The sequence below is a fragment of the Bactrocera dorsalis genome, chromosome 1, assembly GCF_023373825.1.
Source record: "Bactrocera dorsalis isolate Fly_Bdor chromosome 1, ASM2337382v1, whole genome shotgun sequence".
NCBI lineage: Eukaryota > Metazoa > Arthropoda > Insecta > Diptera > Tephritidae > Bactrocera > Bactrocera dorsalis.
In genome coordinates, this window is record NC_064303.1 from 6,645,935 (window position 1) to 6,667,174 (window position 21,240).

General features: G+C 37.0%; 2 protein-coding genes across 5 annotated transcripts; one reads left to right on the forward strand and one right to left on the reverse strand.

Annotated features, from left to right (window-relative positions):
- Positions 1–5,813: 5,813 nt before the first annotated feature.
- Positions 5,814–18,613, forward strand: LOC105225327 (insulin-like peptide receptor). Of its 4 annotated transcripts, none has more exons than XM_049446670.1 (9): positions 5,814–5,951; positions 7,501–9,247; positions 11,317–11,397; positions 11,466–11,632; positions 12,587–12,709; positions 15,533–15,659; positions 15,731–15,948; positions 16,013–16,322; positions 16,750–18,613. In XM_049446670.1, the coding sequence occupies exons 2-9, from the start codon at positions 8,663–8,665 to the stop codon at positions 18,175–18,177; spliced, it is 3,039 nt and encodes a 1,012-aa protein (XP_049302627.1). In that variant the 5' UTR covers positions 5,814–5,951; positions 7,501–8,662; the 3' UTR covers positions 18,178–18,613. The 4 variants fall into 4 exon arrangements, with proteins under 4 accessions (XP_049302627.1, XP_049302625.1, XP_049302624.1 ...); XM_049446668.1 differs by having other exon boundaries at positions 5,826–6,080; XM_049446667.1 differs by having other exon boundaries at positions 5,826–6,069.
- A 511-nt stretch (positions 18,614–19,124) lies between these two features.
- On the reverse strand, positions 19,125–21,153 carry LOC105225328 (uncharacterized). Its single transcript, XM_011203728.4, has 3 exons — positions 20,300–21,153; positions 19,541–20,238; positions 19,125–19,346 (listed from the first exon to the last, which is right to left on the reverse strand). Exons 1-3 carry the CDS (start codon positions 20,805–20,807, stop codon positions 19,272–19,274), a joined length of 1,281 nt encoding a protein of 426 aa, XP_011202030.2. The 5' UTR covers positions 20,808–21,153; the 3' UTR covers positions 19,125–19,271.
- Positions 21,154–21,240: the final 87 nt, after the last annotated feature.

The following is a 21,240-nucleotide window of genomic DNA, read 5'->3' on the forward strand; positions in this document are numbered from 1 at the left end:
GAAACTAAGAGTTCTCTGCTCGCAATTCTGTCTTCCAGCCGGAAGGAATGCGAAATTTAACACACCTTGATTATCAAAGAAAACATAACTTTGATGTTTGACCTACTTTGACTTGTTTTTTTTGGCTTCGGATCACTTTTGCCACGATTTTCAGCGACAATCAGTCTGTTTTCGGGTCGTAAACATGGATTCAAGACTCATCGCCAGTAATAATACGTTTGATGACGTCCTGGTAGTCAGGAAGAGTTGTTTTACAGACGCTAACGCGACGCTGTTTTCCGAAAAAATTTAGTGATTTTGGAACCAATCGTGCTTTCACTTTTCTTAGACCCAAAATATCTTTCAAAATGGTTTTCAATAACCCTTCCGATAGGTCCCTGACTGTTAATCGTCGATTCTCAAACACCAATTCCTTTATTTTATTGTCGTGTTGATCATCAATTGATGTTGATGGCCGTCCTAGACATGGTTCGCCGTCAACTCGCTCTCGAATCTCTTTGAATAATTTGTACCAATTAAAAACACTTGCTCACGATAAACAATTATCACCGAATATCTTTTCCAACATTCTGAAAGTTTCGGCACCGGAAATCTGATTCCGGACTAGACGATAATATACTTCAGGGTAGGTGGATTAAAAAATCGAATTTCTTAAAAAATATTCTTACTAGCAACATGAGCAAGCAACCCCCACTAATTCCCATTGGAAGATGGTCTAAATCTTTGCGACCACCGCCATAAATATAGCAATACGAAATGGCGTCCAAGAACTAACAAAATGTAATCGTAAGTAAGTTTTAATATTGTTATTACCTGGGTTGGCACTAAAAGCAGCAACAGAAGAAGAGATGAAAGTGAAATGCAAATTCGTTTCCCAAATACTCCACATGTGCAAACTCCTATCGATAATTTTTTCAAGAAATACATGCATATGTATGTATATGCCCATACTAAAGCAAATACATGTACGTTCGTCAAATGTGTCAGAATTCGTTCTTTGTTTGTTTTATTACCATTGCGGTGGAAGGCATAAACCAAATAGTTTTTTTCCTGCAACTAATCGTTGTTGGGAGCAGCTGTTTGGTCGTGGCGGCAGATGACTACCAACATATGATCGGAGGACACAAAGCAACGTGCAGATCAGCTGTGTTGCTAAGCAGGTTATTGTGTTTCTAAAGCGTTTAGTCATGAAATTGCTATATGTACATGTGTATGTAAGTATGTCTGTCGGTGTAATTATGCATAAGCTTTTTATGGTTAAATACTTTGGTGTATAGTATACTGAGGGAAATATTGCATTGTGGACTGAGAGCACAGTGGTCAAGGATGCTCGAAACAATAAATAGAAATTTCAGAAACAATACAGAAAAAACGGCGAACAGTATTTGATCATCAGTGATTTATATATAGTGAAGTTTTTGCATCATGCAAACTTTAAGAACCTATATTCTTTGAGTGGTTTACTTGTAATAGCCAAACTGAGGGTTATTCACTACAGCAAGCGAAGGAGTAGTGCGTTATACGAGCGTGATGTTGATATCGTTATTATACACTTTAGATATTGTCTTCAAGTTATGAAATAAAAGAGAATGAGATCGATTGCTAAGTTATAGTTTTTTCTTCACATATACAAATTTGATGTGTAAGGGTGTTGTCACAGAATTATTGGTATCTTGAGATCAATATTAGATCATCAGTGATCTGCAGTGCTGCCTTTGCCTGCTTGCATACTTGAAACCTTATACAATATTATTTGTAGAGATTACTTTGAGCGATATTCTATACAGCAAGCGATGGAGTACCGAGTCGTACAAGCTTTGTGAGAAGTTCGTTATAATTCGTTAGAGGTTTTGTTTTCTAGATGAAAACTTGAAGAAATTCTGGTCTAGAAAAAATATAATAACCACATTCTCTCTCGACAAAAGCTATAACCTTTTGACATATGTATATATGTATATTTCTTCAACAAATTATTAAATAAAATATAATAAGAATGTGGTTGCCATGTGCTATTTTTTCTCCTCATCCAGCAGTTTAGTGTTAAAGGGTGTTGTCACCAAACTCTTAGTGCCCGAAATACCAATAAAATATAATTGAAATATCAACGCTACATTGACATAATTGAATGTTTAATCGAATTCCTACGGAAATCAAACAATCTACTTGAGTTGTGGCAATAAATATGAAACTATGCGCACTCAGCGCAATTGTTAGATAGATGATGAAAATATAAATGAATTAAATAAAAAAGAAGGCGTGGTAGAACTCAACCTAATCGCTGACCTTAGCGTCCAGTCATCACTACGAGAACTATAAATACAGTCGTACACATTTTCTTTTGAAAATGGCGTTGAACCAATCGTGCCATGACACACGTTAAACAATAGACTCGTAACAATTCGATATCGATCATCAAGTGATCGACATTACGAACGACAATTGTAGTTATACAATTTTAAGTGGTGGTGCGTGCGAACACAAACCCATATACATATGAATATATATGAATTTGTACTAACTGTCTTTCTATAAGCTGAGAAAAAAGACAAATAATATAATAAAATACCCGGCGGGAACATTCTTCGCTTGGGCTGGAATAAAGCTTTTGATTGAGGTTACTTTGAAGAACTGTGAGATCATATTTTCTCATCCTGAACAAATTGGCAAAACTTGCCTTAGTAATTGTAGGTAACAATCGGAGGCTGGTAACTACTAGTGAACTCAGAGGGATACGCTCTAACTTTACTCTCGAATCCTCTCGATCATATCGATAGCTATGTTATTGAGACCGGTATAAGCAGCAATGCTCTTAGCAGAAGAGAAGGCAGCACTTGGCAATTTGAATTATGTTTTTTTCAGATAATGATCTGATCTCAAAGGGTTCGAGAACTTCTTATACAGTCAACCTATGTTCTAAGCCTTTTAATTAGTTCAGTGAAAAATCGATATCTACAAGATATTTATGGAAATTCCTAACTTTGAATGACTTTAGTGGTTCAGTATACTGAAGAGTATACTATATAATTATAGCGCATAAACTCGATTTATTAATTACAGATATTTCATAATGTAAAGAGGGCGACAGATGAGCATAAATATAAAATACAACTGTTAAAAATCGCGGATTTCAGCTTTAAGTAAGATAAGGCTATGAAATGCACTACTTTGTAGCACCTCTTCCAACGATCCCAGTAGGCTCCACATATAACTTTATGTACCATATATAAATTTGAGAATCCAAATGAGTGTATATAGTTCACTTGCACTTGGAAAGTATTCTCACATACTTTGCTGACACATTGCTCATTGGTTCATACATACAAGTATAGGTGAGTATGTATGTAAGTGCTTCTGGCGCTGAGGATGCCGCTTCACACTTTTGCACTTGCCACTTGCCACATGCTGTCCGCCGTCTGCTGGCGGAAGATGTGCCTTCTTTGCGGCGGTCGTTAATATAGTCTCGGTTATGCATCGTTCGAGTTGTCTATCGTGTGCGCCCTCCCATACGTCAGCGCCAGACAATCTGGCACAGTCGACTTTTGTACGCGCTCGGTAGAAGATCGAATAGATTTTTGGAAACGACAAAGTTTGCTTATAAAATACGAAAATGCAGGAAACGGAAAGGAAATGAAATCATGAATTAAGTGTGCATTCTGTGTGTGTTCGATTAAATGATTAATTAATATAAGAAGTATATTAAAAGGAAAGAAGTATATTAAAAAAATGTTGAAATTTGTTTGCAAAATCAATAAAAATATTTTTAAAAATTAATAACTCGCATTGGTGGTTAAAAATAGTGTTTCAAGGAATAATTAATTGAATAATTTTGGCGCGGGATGACCCCAACAGTCAAATGAAGAAGTTAGAATCTATAAATTTTACGTGTTGAGATCCCATTAGAAGAAAACTTTTAGATTTCCGTATTATATATTAGTTGAAAAAATACAAAACATTTACAAGTTAAGCGCGATTTCCGGCGATGATTAAAAAAGTTCTTCCACTGCTGTACTGATATAGGCTTTCTACGGGGTTGAAACGTAAAAAAAAACTGCTCTGATAGCAGATATTGTCGGTATAATGACCTAAAGTTGAAAAAGTCAAAAGTTGACAAAATGGCGACGTTTGAAAAGAGTGCGGACATTGGGACAAACAACATCCGGAAATTGTAATTAAATTCCCCGGGCAAATGATATTTCTAAGACGCTGTGTAAGTCGCTACACCTCAGTAGTCGATTCCTGCAATGTATAAAAATATCAAAAAAAATAATTTGATTCAAATTTTGTACACAAATTTCGTGTGCCCAAACATTGCAAATTTTGGAAAAGGCTTAAGATGATGCCTATGAGTGGTACACAGCCTTCAAAGACGGTCGGGAGATCGTTCAGGACGACCTTTTACCTCTTCAACTGGTGAAAATTACAAAAGAAAGTGAAGGAATTGGTGCTTGAAAATCGTCAGACAAGTGTTAGAGAGTTAGCAAGAGAACTCGACATCTCTCGCGAGTCCATAGAAATGATTTGGTGGATATTTTGGCTATGAAACGTCTTTTTGCTCGACTCATCCCGATAAAGGTGAAGTTTTTTCAAAAAGAGCACCATAAAAAGGTCTCTTTGGACATGCTTGATGTTGCGAATTTCGACCCCACATTCATCCAGAGCATTATAACTGCCGATGGGACATGGGTTTATGAGTTTGACATGCTAACAAATCAAGTATCACAAGGAGTTCTATTTGGTCGAATTAGGCGTTTAAGTGAGAACATCCATTGAAAACGGTCCAAATTGTAGAAGAACAATTCATGGATTTTACATGATGATAATGCACCATCGCATCGAGCCACGATTCTGACCGAATTTAAAGACGAAAACGCAATGAATACTATCGATCAACCAGAGTATTCACCAAATTTGGCTCCGTGTGATTTTTTCTTGTTCCATAAACTGAAATTGTTGTTCCGTGGAACCCGTTTTCACTCGATCGAAGGAATATAGTAAAACAAAATTCGCTTGAAGTGCTTATGAAAAGTGTCTCGAGGACTGGAAAATCGAATTGGCATAAGTGTGTTACATCTGGTAGGAATTACTTTGAAGGCGACAAAATAAATATTGATGAATAATTAAATATTTTGTGTTATTTTTCAATGTCCGGGTACTCTTTTGTCACAATGTATACAAAACATGCAAAAAAATTAGAATGATCGAATCATTTGTCTCTTAGTAAGCAATTTCGGAGTATCGAAAAATGTAGTTTTGAGAAAAATGCGTCGAAAGATAAACTGATAGAGTTGATTGAACTGAGGGCTACATTTTAGCAGACTGTACCACTAAAACTATTACATATTTAGTATGTTATTTTAAAAAGTATGTATGCCCTAGCGGTATATGAAATAATATCTTTTTATTTTCTCAATATTAGTATAATTATAGAGGCTCCTTCACCAGGACTGCGGGTTGTTAGAGAGTTTCTAAGAAATACTACGGGGAGTTATTTTTTTTAAACAATCACAAAAATGTTGAAACGTTCTGCGTTCTAAATTTTTTATAGAAAATTTTGATAAACGCATTTGCTGATATTATTAGTTTTCGTATAATAAAGTGAATTTTTTTAAAACATTCTTATCGGTATCGGATCTCTAAAGAATTTTTGTGAACAGGAATCCATATTTTTTAGTGAAGTCTAACTTAAATCGATTAACTGTGCTTCCAAACCAACAAAAAGTAAATGAACGCATCGGAAATTATATTTATAACTGTTGATATTGTTGTTGTTCTATAGTAAAAATAATTTTACGCTTAGCGCAAGTGCTATGGGAACGCAACAATTGGCGCATTTAACCTTTAACACTCGCCCACGTTGTGTGTTCGGACGTCTATTTTTTAATTGATATTGTCTTAATTTTTTTAATTTGTTTGTCTTTTGTTTGAAGTTAAAAAATAATATTTTGTGTGCGGTTAGAAAGTAATATTTTGTGAAGAAACGGTATTGTTACAAATAATTATGGATACAATTTAATTATTGAAACAAATTTTGTGCAATAAAAACACGTGTTTCTGACTTAATATCAAGTGGTGAATTGCATGTGAATTAAAAAAAAAATTGTTTTTTTAATGCCTATTATTATTCAAAAATTAAAAAAAAATTATCTAGCCAATTAAAAATTATTTTAATTTACCAATAATTTTAATAACTTTTTTTTTAAATTGCTAAAAAGAAATTTCAATAAATATAAAAATATATTTTAAAAATTCTTTTTGAAAAAAAGCAGTGATTTTGATGTTATTCAGTAAATACCATCTGATCAAATTTGACCCGGACTGATACATTTAAACTCTGCGCGCTAACCGATTCGTTATAAAATAATTTTCTTGGACTGATACTACCCTTTTGTATGGTCATGTGAAGTCGATATTTCAAATAATGTGGTTGTGTGGCAGCTGTTCTTTAGGACACGAAAAGTTTGTCCGGTAAGAAAAAGTTAAACAGCATGCTTGCTTGAAATTTTATGTTTCCAATGGAGTCACAACACTTACAGATTCCATGAAAATGTTGCATAAGTGTTATGGAAAGTCTCCTTTAACATGAGGATAAGCATTTGAGTGACAGAAAGCATTCAGTGAAGGTCGTGAAGTCATCGAAAACTTGCCTCATGCATCCAACTCTGTTAATGACGTAAGCATCGAAAAAGTTGAAGAAACAAATATTGAAAACCATCGTGCTGCCATCAGAGAGATCGAGGAATATTAATACTTCTTATGGTTCGACTCAACCATTTTGGTTAATGTTTTGGGTACGAAGCGTGTCAATGTTAGTAAAGGTCTAAAAAGAGATGCTTGAAAACGTAGCTGAGGACCATACATTCATCAGACACATTATTACTGGTAACGAGACTTGGATTTAAGAATATGGCCTCGAAACTGTCCAAAAATCTCAAATAGAGCTCTAAAAATGAAGCGTAACCGAAAGACCACACCAAAGTCTGCCGAAAATCAAAGTAATGCTCATCATTTTCTTTGTTTATTGCAGTGTGCTTTACCATGAATTCGTTCCACGGTGTCAACCGCTCAATAAGAAATACTACTTGGCTGTTTTGTGGCATATTCTTGAAGCAAATTTGCAGTAAACGGCCGGATTTGTTCCGTCAATAAGAATCTTGTGACAAACTTATTGACCGAACGCGAAATGAGAGTCATCGCTTAGCCACCGTATTCGTTAGATTTGACATTTCTCTGTGCTAACAATTGAAAAATTCGCTTCGGGGAAAGCACCATGAGTCCTTTGAAGTTATTAAAAGTCAATTGCTGAAGGCAATGAGGCCATCCTGCCGATGCTTAGAACAAATGTTTGAAAAATTAAATTAAGTCAACACTTAATCCTTTTATAGACTCAGTGACCTATTTTGCCATCGATAATAAACATTTTTACATAATTTTTTTTGTCAGTCCGGTTCAAATTTGATCAGATGGTAATTTAGAATTTTTCTCATACATGTCTACCTAAAGGTATTTTGCTTGTCGCCCCTGTTTACTTTACAAAACGGAACCAATTATTCGCAAAAAAAAACACAAATTTCTTTTCGTACGACAACAACAACAACATTTAGTTATATTGTGCTCATTTTGTATGGACGTCCTTAAAAATGTGCGCGACGAACATAAATTCGTATACTATCGAGATCGATGTGGCGTCATAAATTGTAATGTTAATTAAACGTAAGTTGGCACCTTAACTGCGAATTTTCACGACAAACGACAAACGGCAAACGACGACAGCAGTCAATATAAGACAATAATAAGAAGGGAGCACAAGTCAAGTGTATCACATACATACATACATGCAAACATACAATACAGCGAGGTAACTGTCTAAGTGAGAAAAACAAATAACAACAAAAACGTGCGCATTTATAAAACAAATAAGAAACAACAACAAAATTTAATCGAATAACGTAAAATCAAGTGAATCTCGCAGCAGGATCTGTAGCGCACAGCAGAGCAGCGGAGCCCACGCGAACAAATGATCACGTGCACAATGCTTATGAGCGCGCGAAAAGGTGAATATGTACAGTGAAGAAGCCACCGATTGCAGTTAGTGGTGAACTGTGATGATATAAATAAAAGAAAATAAAAAATAAAAAGAATAAAAAGTTAAAAGTGAAGCTATTAAAGTGAGGAGCACGTGGACAAAGTAGTGTTGAGAAAAAAATAATGGTATTCAAATAAAAATAAAAAAATATAAAAAATTTAATAATAAATAAAAAAAATATTTTATAATTTTTGTAAAAAAAAAATTAATTAAAAAAATAATTTGTTAAAAAAAAAAATAAAAAATTAAAAATGTCGATCGACTGTGATTTTTCTGTGTAAATATTTTGTAAGAGAAAAGTGAAAGTGTTTTTAAAAAATAATATCCCTTAACAATATTTCACCAAATTGTTGCGAATCAGGTGAGTAATACGTTGACTTGCCAAATACTCCTTACTGGAGCACAGCAATCGCGGTAGTGTACAATAATAATAAAAAAATTAAATAAAATAAAAAAAAATAAAATAGGAAATTATAAAAAAAATCCACAAATATAATAATATTTTCAAAAATTCAACTCAACCATAACAACCATAAACTGCCGCAATCAGCTGAGGCGCCGCAGAAAACAGCACAAAGGATGACAATTATGCCAGCCTTGTCAGCACAGCACACCCGCTCCATCGCAAAGCTGCGACGGCAACAACAATGCGCTACTAAAACTGTTTGCCACAACAACAGCAGCAGCGATTCGCTAAGCAGCATTTGTGCGCCACATATGGCATGCGCCAACCACAAGTTCCTATTCATTGTGTTCCTTTGCACTGTGGGCTTACTGCTCACCGTGTGTCGTCTGCCCACCGTCAATGCAGCTACAAATCCGCGCGTAGCGCCCAGGCCAGTGCGTACCGAGCCGGGCGAGTGTCGTAGCATTGATATACGTAACGACTGTGAGAGTTTCGAGCAATTACATAACTGCACTGTTATACGTGGTTTCCTGTTGATTGTCCAGGTACCGGCGGAGGACTATGAAACGAGGAAACCGTGTCATCATGAGAATTATACTTTTCCGCTATTGCGTGAAATCAGCGATTTTGTGATATTTCACGATGTGCGCGGTTTGCGTAGCATACGTAATCTATTCCCCAACTTGGCTGTGATACGTGGTCGCCGTTTATTTCTCAACTATGCTCTTGGTTTTACGAATATGCCCGATTTGGAAGCGGTAAGTGTAGATATTGTCTTATCAAATTTTAGTTGATGTACGTTTTGCTGGATCTTTCTAGTTAAGTTGTTTGATATAAGCTACTTTCAAGTCATTTAAGGACTTAAGGTTACTCAATATGAAAAAATCAGTTTTCCATGCAAGAACTTGATTCCGATCGGTTAGTTCGTATGGCAGCTATATGCTATAGTAGTTCGGTGTCGGCGGTTCAAATAGATCATTGACGGTTACCTTTTCAACGGCATATTTTTTTTATGAAATATGGACCGATGATTCCACCGGCCCACAAACCACACCAAACCTTTGTTTTTTTCTGGATGAAATTAATCTCTTAAGGTTGCTCTTCGTCCCAAATGTGGCAATTCTACTTGTGTACATACCAATTGAGTCAGAAATAAGCCTGATAACTGAACAAAATTTGGCTCGAAAGCTTCGGATGTTATTGGAACCTTTCAAGGTCAAGCGGCTTCAGTTCGTGCCTCAACATAAAGTGCGCCAAGGCGTTCCATACGTCAGTTCGAGTAGCCGCTGCGAATATTAGGTCGAATATTATCGAATAATAAATGCTGGGACTCACGTTAGTAACGGATGAACCAATTAGAGGTACTAAAGTATAATCTAAAACAACTGATGAAAAAATTTTTATTATTCCTAAAAAACTTTGACTCGAAACCGGTTTTAGATAAGATCTAAAGAGTTGAGATCTGAATTTGTCTATTCGACTTGATTTGTTGTATAGTGGTAAAAAACATTCTACAATAATTTTAAACAGTGATCTTGTGTTATAGTTTTATACAGTTAAAAACCTGGCCCCGAATAATTATGTAGATCCCGCTGTACGGGCGTATAAAGTTTGTCGCTATATATAGGTAAACTTCTAAAAATATAGATAGATCTACGGCGATTCAGCACTGTCAATGATATCTTAAACTATATTAAAATGGGATTGTTAATGACATCCTTAGCAATTATAAAAAATTTATATCTTCAACTTTTCTTTTTCCAACTCTTGCTATTATGTCGTGATTAAAAAATTATAGTTTATACTTTTTTTGCCATAATGGTCAATTTTCATATCAGTCTCTCAAAGCTCACGTTGCAAATACAGATTAATAATCTCTGAGGTACCACCTTAGGATACAATCAAATGCATGGAAAATGGGGTCATATGAATTGAAACCAAGAGACGATGAAAAACGATATTGAAGCTGGTCAAAAGATCTTTCTGTTTCATGAGCTTCTAAAATGGAGTAAAACCTTTAATAAACGCAAAAAGCGCTCGGAATTTGCGACACGCAATAATTTGTTACCATGATAAAACTCAGTCTCATAATGTCTCATAAAAACTATTTGAAAAATAGCGATTGGGAAGTTTTAAAGCCCAGAGCTTGTGCCTTCTGACTACCACTAGTTCCGGTCGATGTAGAACGCCTTCACTGGAGTAGGATTAACATTATAACAAACGTTTCAAATCAAACCTGTAGAATCCTTTTAAGAATCTTTAATACTTTATACTTCATACTAATACATGATTCATTAGTAACAGTAAGTTTGAGAATATTAGGTCTGACTGGTGGCGATACACGCCCGCAGAATGGGGCTGACAGATCGAGAAGACTGCAGGAAATGTGTAGAGCAAGGCACCAGGGAAACAATGGAGCATCTCTTGTGCACTTGTCCCGACTACACTGCAAGACTATGCTGTAAGCATCTGGTCCCTCCAGTATATCATGGATTAGGTATCGATAGTGAGGCCATAGAGTCTGTCAAAATTAGCGCCAAGCGCAGGCATCCTAAAGATTGACCACTCCTCATGGACCGAGCAATTGAACTTCATTTGGTATCGCAAAGGATCAAAATTGGTTTATGCGTGGCTGGCCAATAAGCCACGACCAGATTAACCTAACCTAACCTTTACGTTAAAAGATTCTGTCGGTTTTGTCGCATTTGTAGCCAGAATTTAAGCTTCGTGTGAAATTCTTTTTGACATTTAAATTTTGAATTAATTTTTGTTTCTCATTAAACATTATTAAAGTGAAAGTTTTTATATATCGTCTCAATTTTTTCAGTTGGAATTCCCTTCATTAATAGCGATACAACGTGGCCACATTTACATAAACAACTGTCCGAAGCTCTGCAATTTAGACAAGGTATGTTTTTATTTTTATATGTTTTCATTGCTTTATTGAAAAACTAATTATAAATCATAAATTTTAAGATTGATTTCGATCGCATCACATTGTCGGTGGGTGAAAATCATGTTTTTCCCATGGCGCCAGAAGATTGCCCCAAGAAAACCGTTTGTCAAAACTGTGTTACCGAACATTGTTGGTCGAATGATGTTTGTCAGCGTTTTGAGAATGACAATCTATTTGATCCAGCAAAGTAAGTTATAATTCATTGAAATAAAATTTATTTGAAAAAAAGTTTTGAAAAGTTTAAAGTATCAGATTAAAAGCCAATTAACTAACAGGTAATGTTAAGGGGTTACATGGGCTTCCTCAGGCAAAAAACGGCATTTTTTCAATAATTCAAGACCTGTGTAAAATTCCATCAATATCGGTTGAGTAGTTCGCGAGAAATCTTGACAAACGATTTTGAAAACATAGTTTTGAGAAAAACGCAATCAAAGACGGTGCACTTAGCCTAGTTAGCCTCGAGCACACAAGTCCGCAAGGCCGTGTCTCCGAAACTATTGCTCGTATCAACTTGAAAATTTAGGACAATATTCTAGAGATGTTATAGAATTTAATAAGACAAAAAGAATTTCGATTTTTTGAAACTGTGAAACCCATGTAACCCCTGAAACGAGTTTAGTTCCGACAAATGTTGATAATGAAAGAATCAGCAACAGTCGAAGGCCAATGCGCATGCAGCCTTAGGGTTTGCGAATATAAACAAATGACTGACATGAAATTTCAAGGTTAAATCTATTCCACTGATTACTAAAAAATTTGATTGCAAATGACCACCCAAATATTGCATCGATGCTGTCTTTGATTGGAATTTGTTGCGCTGATCTATTTTGCATATGTGCAATATACATATGTATACTCATGGACCCACAACAACCATAAACATCTTAATTTCTGTGCGCGGAACCAATTAATAGTTAAAAACAAATCAATTGCTAAATTTATTCATATATGCATTTAGCTGATTCCGCTCTTTATACTTTCAGTGACTTAGAGTTAAAACTTTTAAAGTGTATTGTTATTAAAGAGTGGCGGCAAATTAATATTATTTATTTCTGACAACTTTTTTTAACTGTCTTTCAATTATAATAATATTATTTATTTTTCAAAACTTTTTTTAACCGCCTTCTTTCAATTTCTTTAGAGGTATTCAGCATTGTCACAGCGAATGTCTCGGCGGCTGCCATAATAGTTCAAGTGATGGTTGCTACACGTGTAAAAATCGGGAGGACCACGGTAACTGCGTGAAGGAGTGTCCACCGGATAAGTGAGTATTGAAAAATGATTAAGAGAATATTACCTAAGTTTTAAACTTGACTGTGCAAGACTAAACCTACGTTATGCATCGAACACTTAGTCCTAATGGGTCTATAACTACATTCGTGCAGTTTTTGTTTTAAATTTTCAAATTTTTTTAAGAAAATAAACTACAATAGTATTACTTAAAGTATTGGCCATCTGAAGCTAACGGGTGATTTTTTAAGAGCCTGATAACTTTTTTTAAAAAAAAAACGCATAAAATTTGCAAAATCTCATCGGTTCTTTATTTGAAACGTTAGATTGGTTCATGACATTTACTTTTTGAAGATAATTTCATTTAAATGTTGACCGCGGCTGCGTCTTAGGTGGTCCATTCGGAAAGTCCAATTTTGGGCAACTTTTTCGAGCATTTCGGCCGGAATAGCCCGAATTTCTTCGGAAATGTTGTCTTCCAAAGCTGGAATAGTTGCTGGCTTATTTCTGTAGACTTTAGACTTGACGTAGCCCCACAAAAAATAGTCTAAAGGCGTTAAATCGCATGATCTTGGTGGCCAACTTACGGGTCCATTTCTTGAGATGAATTGTTGTCCGAAGTTTTCCCTCAAAATGGCCATAGAATCACGAGCTGTGTGGCATGTAGCGCCATCTTGTTGAAACCACATGTCAACCAAGTTCAGTTCTTCCATTTTTGGCAACAAAAAGTTTGTTAGCATCGAACGATAGCGATCGCCATTCACCGTAACGTTGCGTCCAACAGCATCTTTGAAAAAATACGGTCCAATGATTCCACCAGCGTACAAACCACACCAAACAGTGCATTTTTCGGGATGCATGGGCAGTTCTTGAACGGCTTCTGGTTGCTCTTCACCCCAAATGCGGCAATTTTGCTTATTTACGTAGCCATTCAACCAGAAATGAGCCTCATCGCTGAACAAAATTTGTCGGACGTAAAGCGCGAAACACATTTCGAACCGAACACTGATTTTGGTAATAAAATTCAATGATTTGCAAGCGTTGCTCGTTAGTAAGTCTATTCATGATGAAATGTCAAAGCATACTGAGCATCTTTCTCTTTGACACCATGTCTAAAATCCCACGTGATCTGTCAAATACTAATGCATGAAAATCCTAACCTCAAAAAAATCACCCGTTATAACACTTTCTCACCTTTTCGACAATTGGAGGATTCCACTCTTGAAAAATTGTGTCGGCTTGGCGACCGAGAATGAATTTAGCCAGCCATAGTTTGTTCTAATGCGAACCATATTCCAGTTAGAGCGCTCTTTTTCGACTGAAGCAAATTGTAGTCAGAAGGGGATGGGTCAGAGCTATGAGGTGGGTAAGGCAAAAGTTGTTGTTATGATGATCGTTTCTTGTCACATTTTTGGGCGTTTTCGGCAACCGCTTGCTTCAATTTGATGAGCTTTATAGCATTTCTCATTAATGGTTTCACCTAGTTTACAAAGTTCGCGGAAATTGTAAATAAAACGCAAGATATATATTTGTTTATCAATATATATTTTGTCGCCTTCAAAATAATCCCCTCCAGATGTAATACAATACAATTTTTCCAGTCCCCGAAACACTTTTGTTAAGCACTTTTTGGGATGACCTTCAGCGAAATTTGTTTTATCTCTTCTGTCGACTGAAAACGGGTTCCACGGAGCGACAATTTCAGTTTATGGAACAAGAAAAAATCACACGAGGCAAAATCTGGTGAATACAGTGGTTGATCGATGGTATTCATTGCGTTTTTGGCTTTCAATTCGGTCAGAATTGTTGCTCTATGCGATGCGATCATCGTGTAAAATCCATGTTTTTCCACAATTCCGGCCACTTTTGGGTCGACAGATATTCCCACACTTAATACGGACAAATAGAACTCCTTATTGAGCGCCTATCTCTCCGGAACAAAAGAGAAGCAAACTCGTCTTTCGGCGTCTCTTAACTTCAATTCATATGACATCCAAGTTTCTAGCTGGTCGGGCTGTTTTTAAACGTTTGTAATGACTGCTTGAGTGATGCTTCTAATACCTCATCTTCAAACTTTGGTGGCCGCTTAGGACGTGCTGCGCATTCCAAGCCAAATTACCACTTTTAAATCGGCCAAACCACTTTGGTAGGTTTGATCAGTTAGAGCTCGTTCACCATTAACTTTCACCAAAATACAAAGACGTTCGGCTGAGGCTTTCTTCACATTTTTTTAGGCACAAAATTCAACATATTTGAGTGAAAGAAATTATTGTTGTTTAGGTTCAGATGAATTCTTCTCTTCGCTATTTGGCGCCAATCGGAGAATCCAATTGTAGTCAGATCATTCTCCTTTTGGTTTTTCCTACTGAGTGGATGTTTTCCTCTTTCTCGACTTCCGGGTACTGCGTCGAATACTCTCGGAGCTGGTGTGTTTTCATGCATTCGGACAACATAACCTAGCCAGCGTATATACATCTCGTACAGCTCCCCTTTCCATTTACTGCGGTATTTCCCGTTGCCTATGTGCAAAGGACCGTAAATCTTTCGCAGAATCTTTCCGTCGAAAACTCGTAACGCCGAGTCATTACATTTTGCCATCGAGAATTTGGTCTTTGTTCGTCGAGAGATTTACTAAAAAAGACGGAAGAGGCCAGTAACCTTTCAACTCATGTCTGGAAAAATGGAACAATGGAATAATCATCAAATTAATTAAGTCATTCCTTGGTAAACTGTAACAGTATAGTTATAGACCCAATACATAGAAGAGACTACCCCTTTGTACGCTCGGGTTTACCCCAAAGCATTTGGTAGACCTATTATTTTTACTTCCAAATCAACATTTTGTTATATATTTCAGATACTTATTGGAAATTGATCAAACCTGTCATACGAAGGATGAGTGTATGAAACTCTTCAATATAACTGGTATGACTGTGAAGGACAACAAATGCTTGATAGAGTGTCCGGAAGGTTCGGTATTTGATGTAAGCGAAGTACCCGTATATTTTTTAAAAATTTCAGACTGAAATTGCTTAAACCACGCTTTCCTACTTAGATAAATGGACGTGACATAATTAATTGCATACCATGCGATGTGGAAACGCGCGACAATATCTATACCATATTCAATTTGGGCGATGCGGATCGTCTGCGCGGCTGCAAGTCTCTCAACGCGAGCGTAATCATATCCATACGCCATACCGTTAACGAAGATGATTTAGTGAACAGTTTGGGTAATTTACAAGAGATCGGTGGCTATTTGAAAATCATCGGGTAAGCCGTTATATCGCATCAATAATTTATTGCTGTATCTAAACTTCACTTATTTTTTCTTTAGTTCTGACGGACTTACGAGTTTGAAGTTTCTTAAGGGTTTACGGCGGATCGCCGGTAGAGGAGAACTTTTGGAAGCCGGCTTGTACGGACTCGTTTTATATGATAATGAGAACTTGAGAGATTTGTGGCAACCGCAGAAGAATTTCGAGGTGGTACATGGCAGCATGTATGTGGAGATGAATAAGAAGTTGTGCAATCGTAAATTGCGTGAATTCGCGCGTAAAGTGAGACACGATGTTCTGAAAGACGCATTACAAGTAAACGATCAGGAGGTGCTGTGTGATCCCGCGAAATTGTCTTTGCACATTGAGGTGAGTATGTTGAGCAGATTGTTGCCTTTTAGGGGATGGTAACTTGATATTTTTGGAAACAAGTAAAATGGTATGAAAGCATGCCACTTTCCAAGAACATCGATCCGGTCTACTGAAAGAATTTAGGTAAATGATCGGGATACCTACTGATCACTGAATCGGGTTGACAGATCGAGAAAACTGCCGGAAATGTTTAAAGCAGGGCATCAACAATCTCTAGTGCACTTGTCCCGCATTGGCAAGACTACGCTGTAAGCATCTGTGGTACCCACGGTATGATACACTTGAGGAGGTATCAATAAGGAGGCCGCAGAGTCTGTTAAAATTCACGTCAAACGCAGGCATCCTAAAAGATGACTACTTTTCTTGGACCTAGAAACTGAACTCCTTAAGAAACTCTAGCTCTTTATTTTTCCTAACCCCACAGATATTATCCCATCGCTCGGCGAAATTCAGCTGGCCGAAAGAACAAACATCTAGCGAAGTGGAAATCATGTATCGCCCGATCGCAGCGAATGAGGAGTTTGTGGAGCACAGTGAGTTGGATACACATATCTGCCGAAGAATCCAATGGACACGCATACTCGCTTTTCCAAAGGACTTAGAAAGCAATGAGACACACTACATATATACTGCAAACGATTTGAAGTCAAGAACACGTTACGCATGTCTGGTAAAAACCTTCGGACTCGCCGACATACACGATACACGAAGTGATTTGATGTATCTGACCACGAGAGTGGACCTACCGGGACCGCCAACTATCAATATCACGCGGAAAAATGATGTTTCACTCACAGTACAACTGGAACATTCGCCTGACGATGTCGTAACCTATTATAAAATGGAGGTCTATAATCTGACCGATAATAAACAGTTGTTGGATCATCGTGATTTCTGCGTGCAACCGAATCTCATGTATCACGACAAGGACACAATTGTCAGCAACGACGAGGATGAGGATGCATGTTGCCGGCGGAAGGAAGAAGAAGCAGACGATCATCGCTTCGTACACAATATGCGCAAACTGTTCGAGTGTAATTTGGATAATATGGAAAATTGCCGCGCCATCACCAACTTGGCCGAGCTGTCGCCCGGTACGGTTTCGCCAATGAACGCATGGTTAAGAAAGAATTTGGATGCAACGTCCCATAATGCGACAATCATTACGCATTTGAAACGTTTTAGCCTGTATACGCTACAGGTGCAGTCCTGCAATGAAGCAGGTTGTGGTGCATACGCTTTTCACTCGACGCGTACGAACTTCTCCATTAGCGGCGACAGTTTGGAATCGCTAATGGCATGTCGTATTGGCGGTCTAAATGAGTTTCATGTATACTTCCCCGAACCGCAGAACGCGAATGGTGCGATCACGTCTTATGTGGTGCATTTCCGTCTACATCAACCAGATGCCGATACTTTTCAATCACACAACGAGTGCGTAACACGTTCCCAACATGAATTTAATAATTATCAGCTAATCGCTCAATTGGATGCGCCCTTCAATGAGGTAGCGGTGCGTGTTTTCTCGCTGGCCGGTGGCTTTCTCACGCCTTGGATGCCGATCACTATTTGCCCGTTTCAATCGGCTATCGTTAAAATGGGCGCTGTTACCGAGCACAAAAAGGGCTATGCTGGCAAGATAATTATGTCATGCTTCTTGTTCGGTGTTTGCTCCTTCATTGCGTGGGGTTGCTTCAAATGGGGTTGGTGGCGTTGGCGTCGGTTCGAAGAAATACGCCGTCATTTCTCGCGTGTTTGGAACTGGGAGCCACGTCGTATTGGTGATGGTGGTCAATCACTTGTTGAATATCGCAATGTGCCCGAAGAAGAACGACTGGAGAGTTCGGGGTAGTGTTGACTAATGGAAAACTTTTGAAAATATGTGTAACGGGGTTAAAAACAATTTAAAGAAATTAATTGTTGTATTATATTCTTGTTTTTACTTTTTAATTTTTTTCGTTAGAAAATCAAAGTGTTATAAATATTTGAAAAAAGAGTTTCCTTTGTTTAATGTATATTTGTCAACAATGTGTTAAATATTTTACCGTTAGTGTGATATCTTGTATTATTTTAATTATTTTAATTTAGTATTATTTATGTTTTGTAGTATTCAACTTTAAGCCTTTTAAATATTGTATGCAAATTTCAAGGTTTAAGCTTTTATGTTCATATAAATATTTATATTTAAGATAATAGGCTCATAGCAAATTAAAAAATCTGTATTTGAAACCAAAATGTGAATTTAGCTAAGCGAGCTTGATTTGAATAAATATTATTACTACTCTTAACCGCCTGCTTTTAGTTGTTGTTGTTCTTTTAACGGGTACCTAATCCCGTTAGGATGCCAAGGGTTAGATAAATTGTCATAGACGTCAGCCAACGGTAACTCCAGGAAACGTGCTGTTTCGATGGGGTCGGATAAAATGGAGAAGAATGTTAGATGAGTTGGGTTAGCAGCAAAGAGGTATTTAGTATCGTGCGGGAACTCATTACACACTGGACATACACACATATATATATTTCATATGTCAGGGTCTATTCTGGATAAGTAGGAGCTTAACCTGCTACAGTATTCAGAACGAAGCAGCGCTAAAGTCACGCTATTCCACCGTAAGGTCGAGTCTAATGTGAAGCCAAAAAATTTGACCTGAGAAACACGATACACTATTTTTGTTGTAGCCGCAGAAGACATCGCTGCTACCGAGTTAACAGTCCGGACTGTTGTGGTTACGGAACACTATATTCTCATTCATTCTATCGAATTGTTTTTTCTTTGCAAGCTGGGCCTTGTACGTGACCAAAATATTTCTACATATGTATGTCAATAAATAACGCATAAATTTATTCCATTACACATTTAGAAACAATCAATATATGCTTAAAAGGTATTACCACACAATATAAAAATAAAATTAAAAATATAATTTTATTATCCAACTTAAAAACTCATTTATCCCAATCGATGCATTGAGCACTGAATATAATATTTAAAGTGTCTCTGGCATTGAGGTAACGTGGATCCTGAAAGAAAAATAAAAAAGATGAATTTGGTATACTAATCATAATAACTATATAAAGGGTTAGCAGTGACTATATGGTCATTTGAGAAGCAGAATTGTGCAAAGAAACTTCAATAGAATATAACTTGTTTTGCTTTTGATTTCATAAAACTTCAAATTAGCATTTACTAGCAGACGTTTCCTCTCAGCACTGACCTTCGTGATGCCGCGACGTATATTTGACTTCTGCAAATTCATTACGAAATTCACCTTCACCGGCCGTTTTTCCAGCACCTCGATCAATTCGAATATAAACGCCTCGGTAACGAATACTTTGAAAAATAACTGCACAAACTTCAATCTTGGACATTTCTTCAAAAGTGTCAGCACATCCTTCGGTGTTAACGCATCCGTTTTATAGAGATTAATGCACGTAAGTTTGCGCAGATTTTCAAAGCCATCAATACAGCCCGGCGTGAAATCGAAATCTCCATCACAAGCTAATTTCCTCAACTCACGAAATTGTGTGAGCATAAATGTGACGTCTAATGGCACCTGCTGCAGGGTTTCGAGAAAAATCACTTGCATATGATGGGCGCGATGATTGCGTAAGTCGATGAGGAAGCGACGCACGTAGCCATAGGCGAAGATCTGTGTTAATTTGGGCAGACGCGCAAGCGATTCATAACGTCGATGTTCTGGCAATGTGACACGCAATTTATCCAAATTTCGACAATAGCGGCCGAGCTCGAGAAAGACCGGCACCAAATTCGTATTCGTGTAGGGCTGCTGAATGTCGAGTATACAAAGATGTTTGGCACTTTTGAAGACATGTACTAAATTGATTGGATTCAAACTTTTACAATTCGACAAGTAGAGTGCGCGCAGATTGGTTAGCGCGCACAAACCGTGACCTGAAAAAACGTTTTTTTTTTTATTTATTTACATAAAGCAATATTTCACAATGATGCGCACCGCTAATATCGTTATTTTTCGACAAATCGAGTATCATTAAATTAGACAACATCGTAATCATATCTACATCCTTATCGACGAGCCGACAGTTTTGTAAATATAACTCGGTGAGATATTTCGCATTTGCAAACAACTCGAACAATTGAAATGCCACACGTACACCTTTGAAGACCACACGTCGCAAGAGCTGGCAATTACCGGTCATGCCCTTAAGGAATCGCTTTGCTCTGATATTACCCACACATGGCGTGTAAGCGCGCAGCTCTTGTATAAGCGGTCCCACTAGTTTGGCATAGCTTTCAATATCTTTGACGGACACCTGCCAAAGGCTCTCCATTCTGAAGGTGGTATAATGTGCCGCATCGCGCTCTTCGAATATTTTGCGAAAACGTTTACAAACGCCAGCTAATTGTACGCGATCGATTGGTTCCAGTTTATTCCAAACACTCAGTATGGCATCATCGTCCAGGCGCAATAAATTCGAATGCTTCACTTTGATATACGCCATCGGGTCGATTGAGTTGCGTGGTGAAGAGCAGAAAAAATTCAGATTGAAAATTTCAAAAATATTGTACACAAACGTTTTAAAAATTTGCGTAGCTCAAATTTATTATCGAAAAGTTACTCGCTTAGAGTTTTTCAAACGTTTTAAGTCAATTTTATTTTAAATAAGCCAAATTAGCAAATATTTTTAGAATTCAAAGCACACACAACTAACGAATTTTCGAAAATATTTTTTTATTGTTTTCACAAATAATTTGTGTTCACCAAGTTGATTTAAATGAAAATGTCTATGTCATGAAATTATGAGGCATATGTGTGTACGTGTACCGAGTTGAAATGTAAATTATTACATAGTGATGTAATAATCCTTTTCTTAAGTATTTCCATCAAAAAATAGGCAAATACATACATATTTACTGATGTAAGCATTGGACCTG

Coding starts and splice junctions, on each gene's coding strand:
- LOC105225327 (XM_049446670.1), top strand. CDS start 8,663: ATGACAATTATGCCAGCCTTGTCAGCACAGCACACCCGCTCCATCGCA. Junction 9,248..11,316: donor ATATGCCCGATTTGGAAGCG/GTAAGTGTAGAT, acceptor CAATTTTTTCAG/TTGGAATTCCCTTCATTAAT. Junction 16,323..16,749: donor AATTGTCTTTGCACATTGAG/GTGAGTATGTTG, acceptor CTAACCCCACAG/ATATTATCCCATCGCTCGGC.
- LOC105225328 (XM_011203728.4), bottom strand. CDS start 20,807: ATGGCGTATATCAAAGTGAAGCATTCGAATTTATTGCGCCTGGACGAT. Junction 20,239..20,299: donor GAAAAATAACGATATTAGCG/GTGCGCATCATT, acceptor ACGTTTTTTCAG/GTCACGGTTTGTGCGCGCTA. Junction 19,347..19,540: donor TACGTCGCGGCATCACGAAG/GTCAGTGCTGAG, acceptor TTTTTCTTTCAG/GATCCACGTTACCTCAATGC.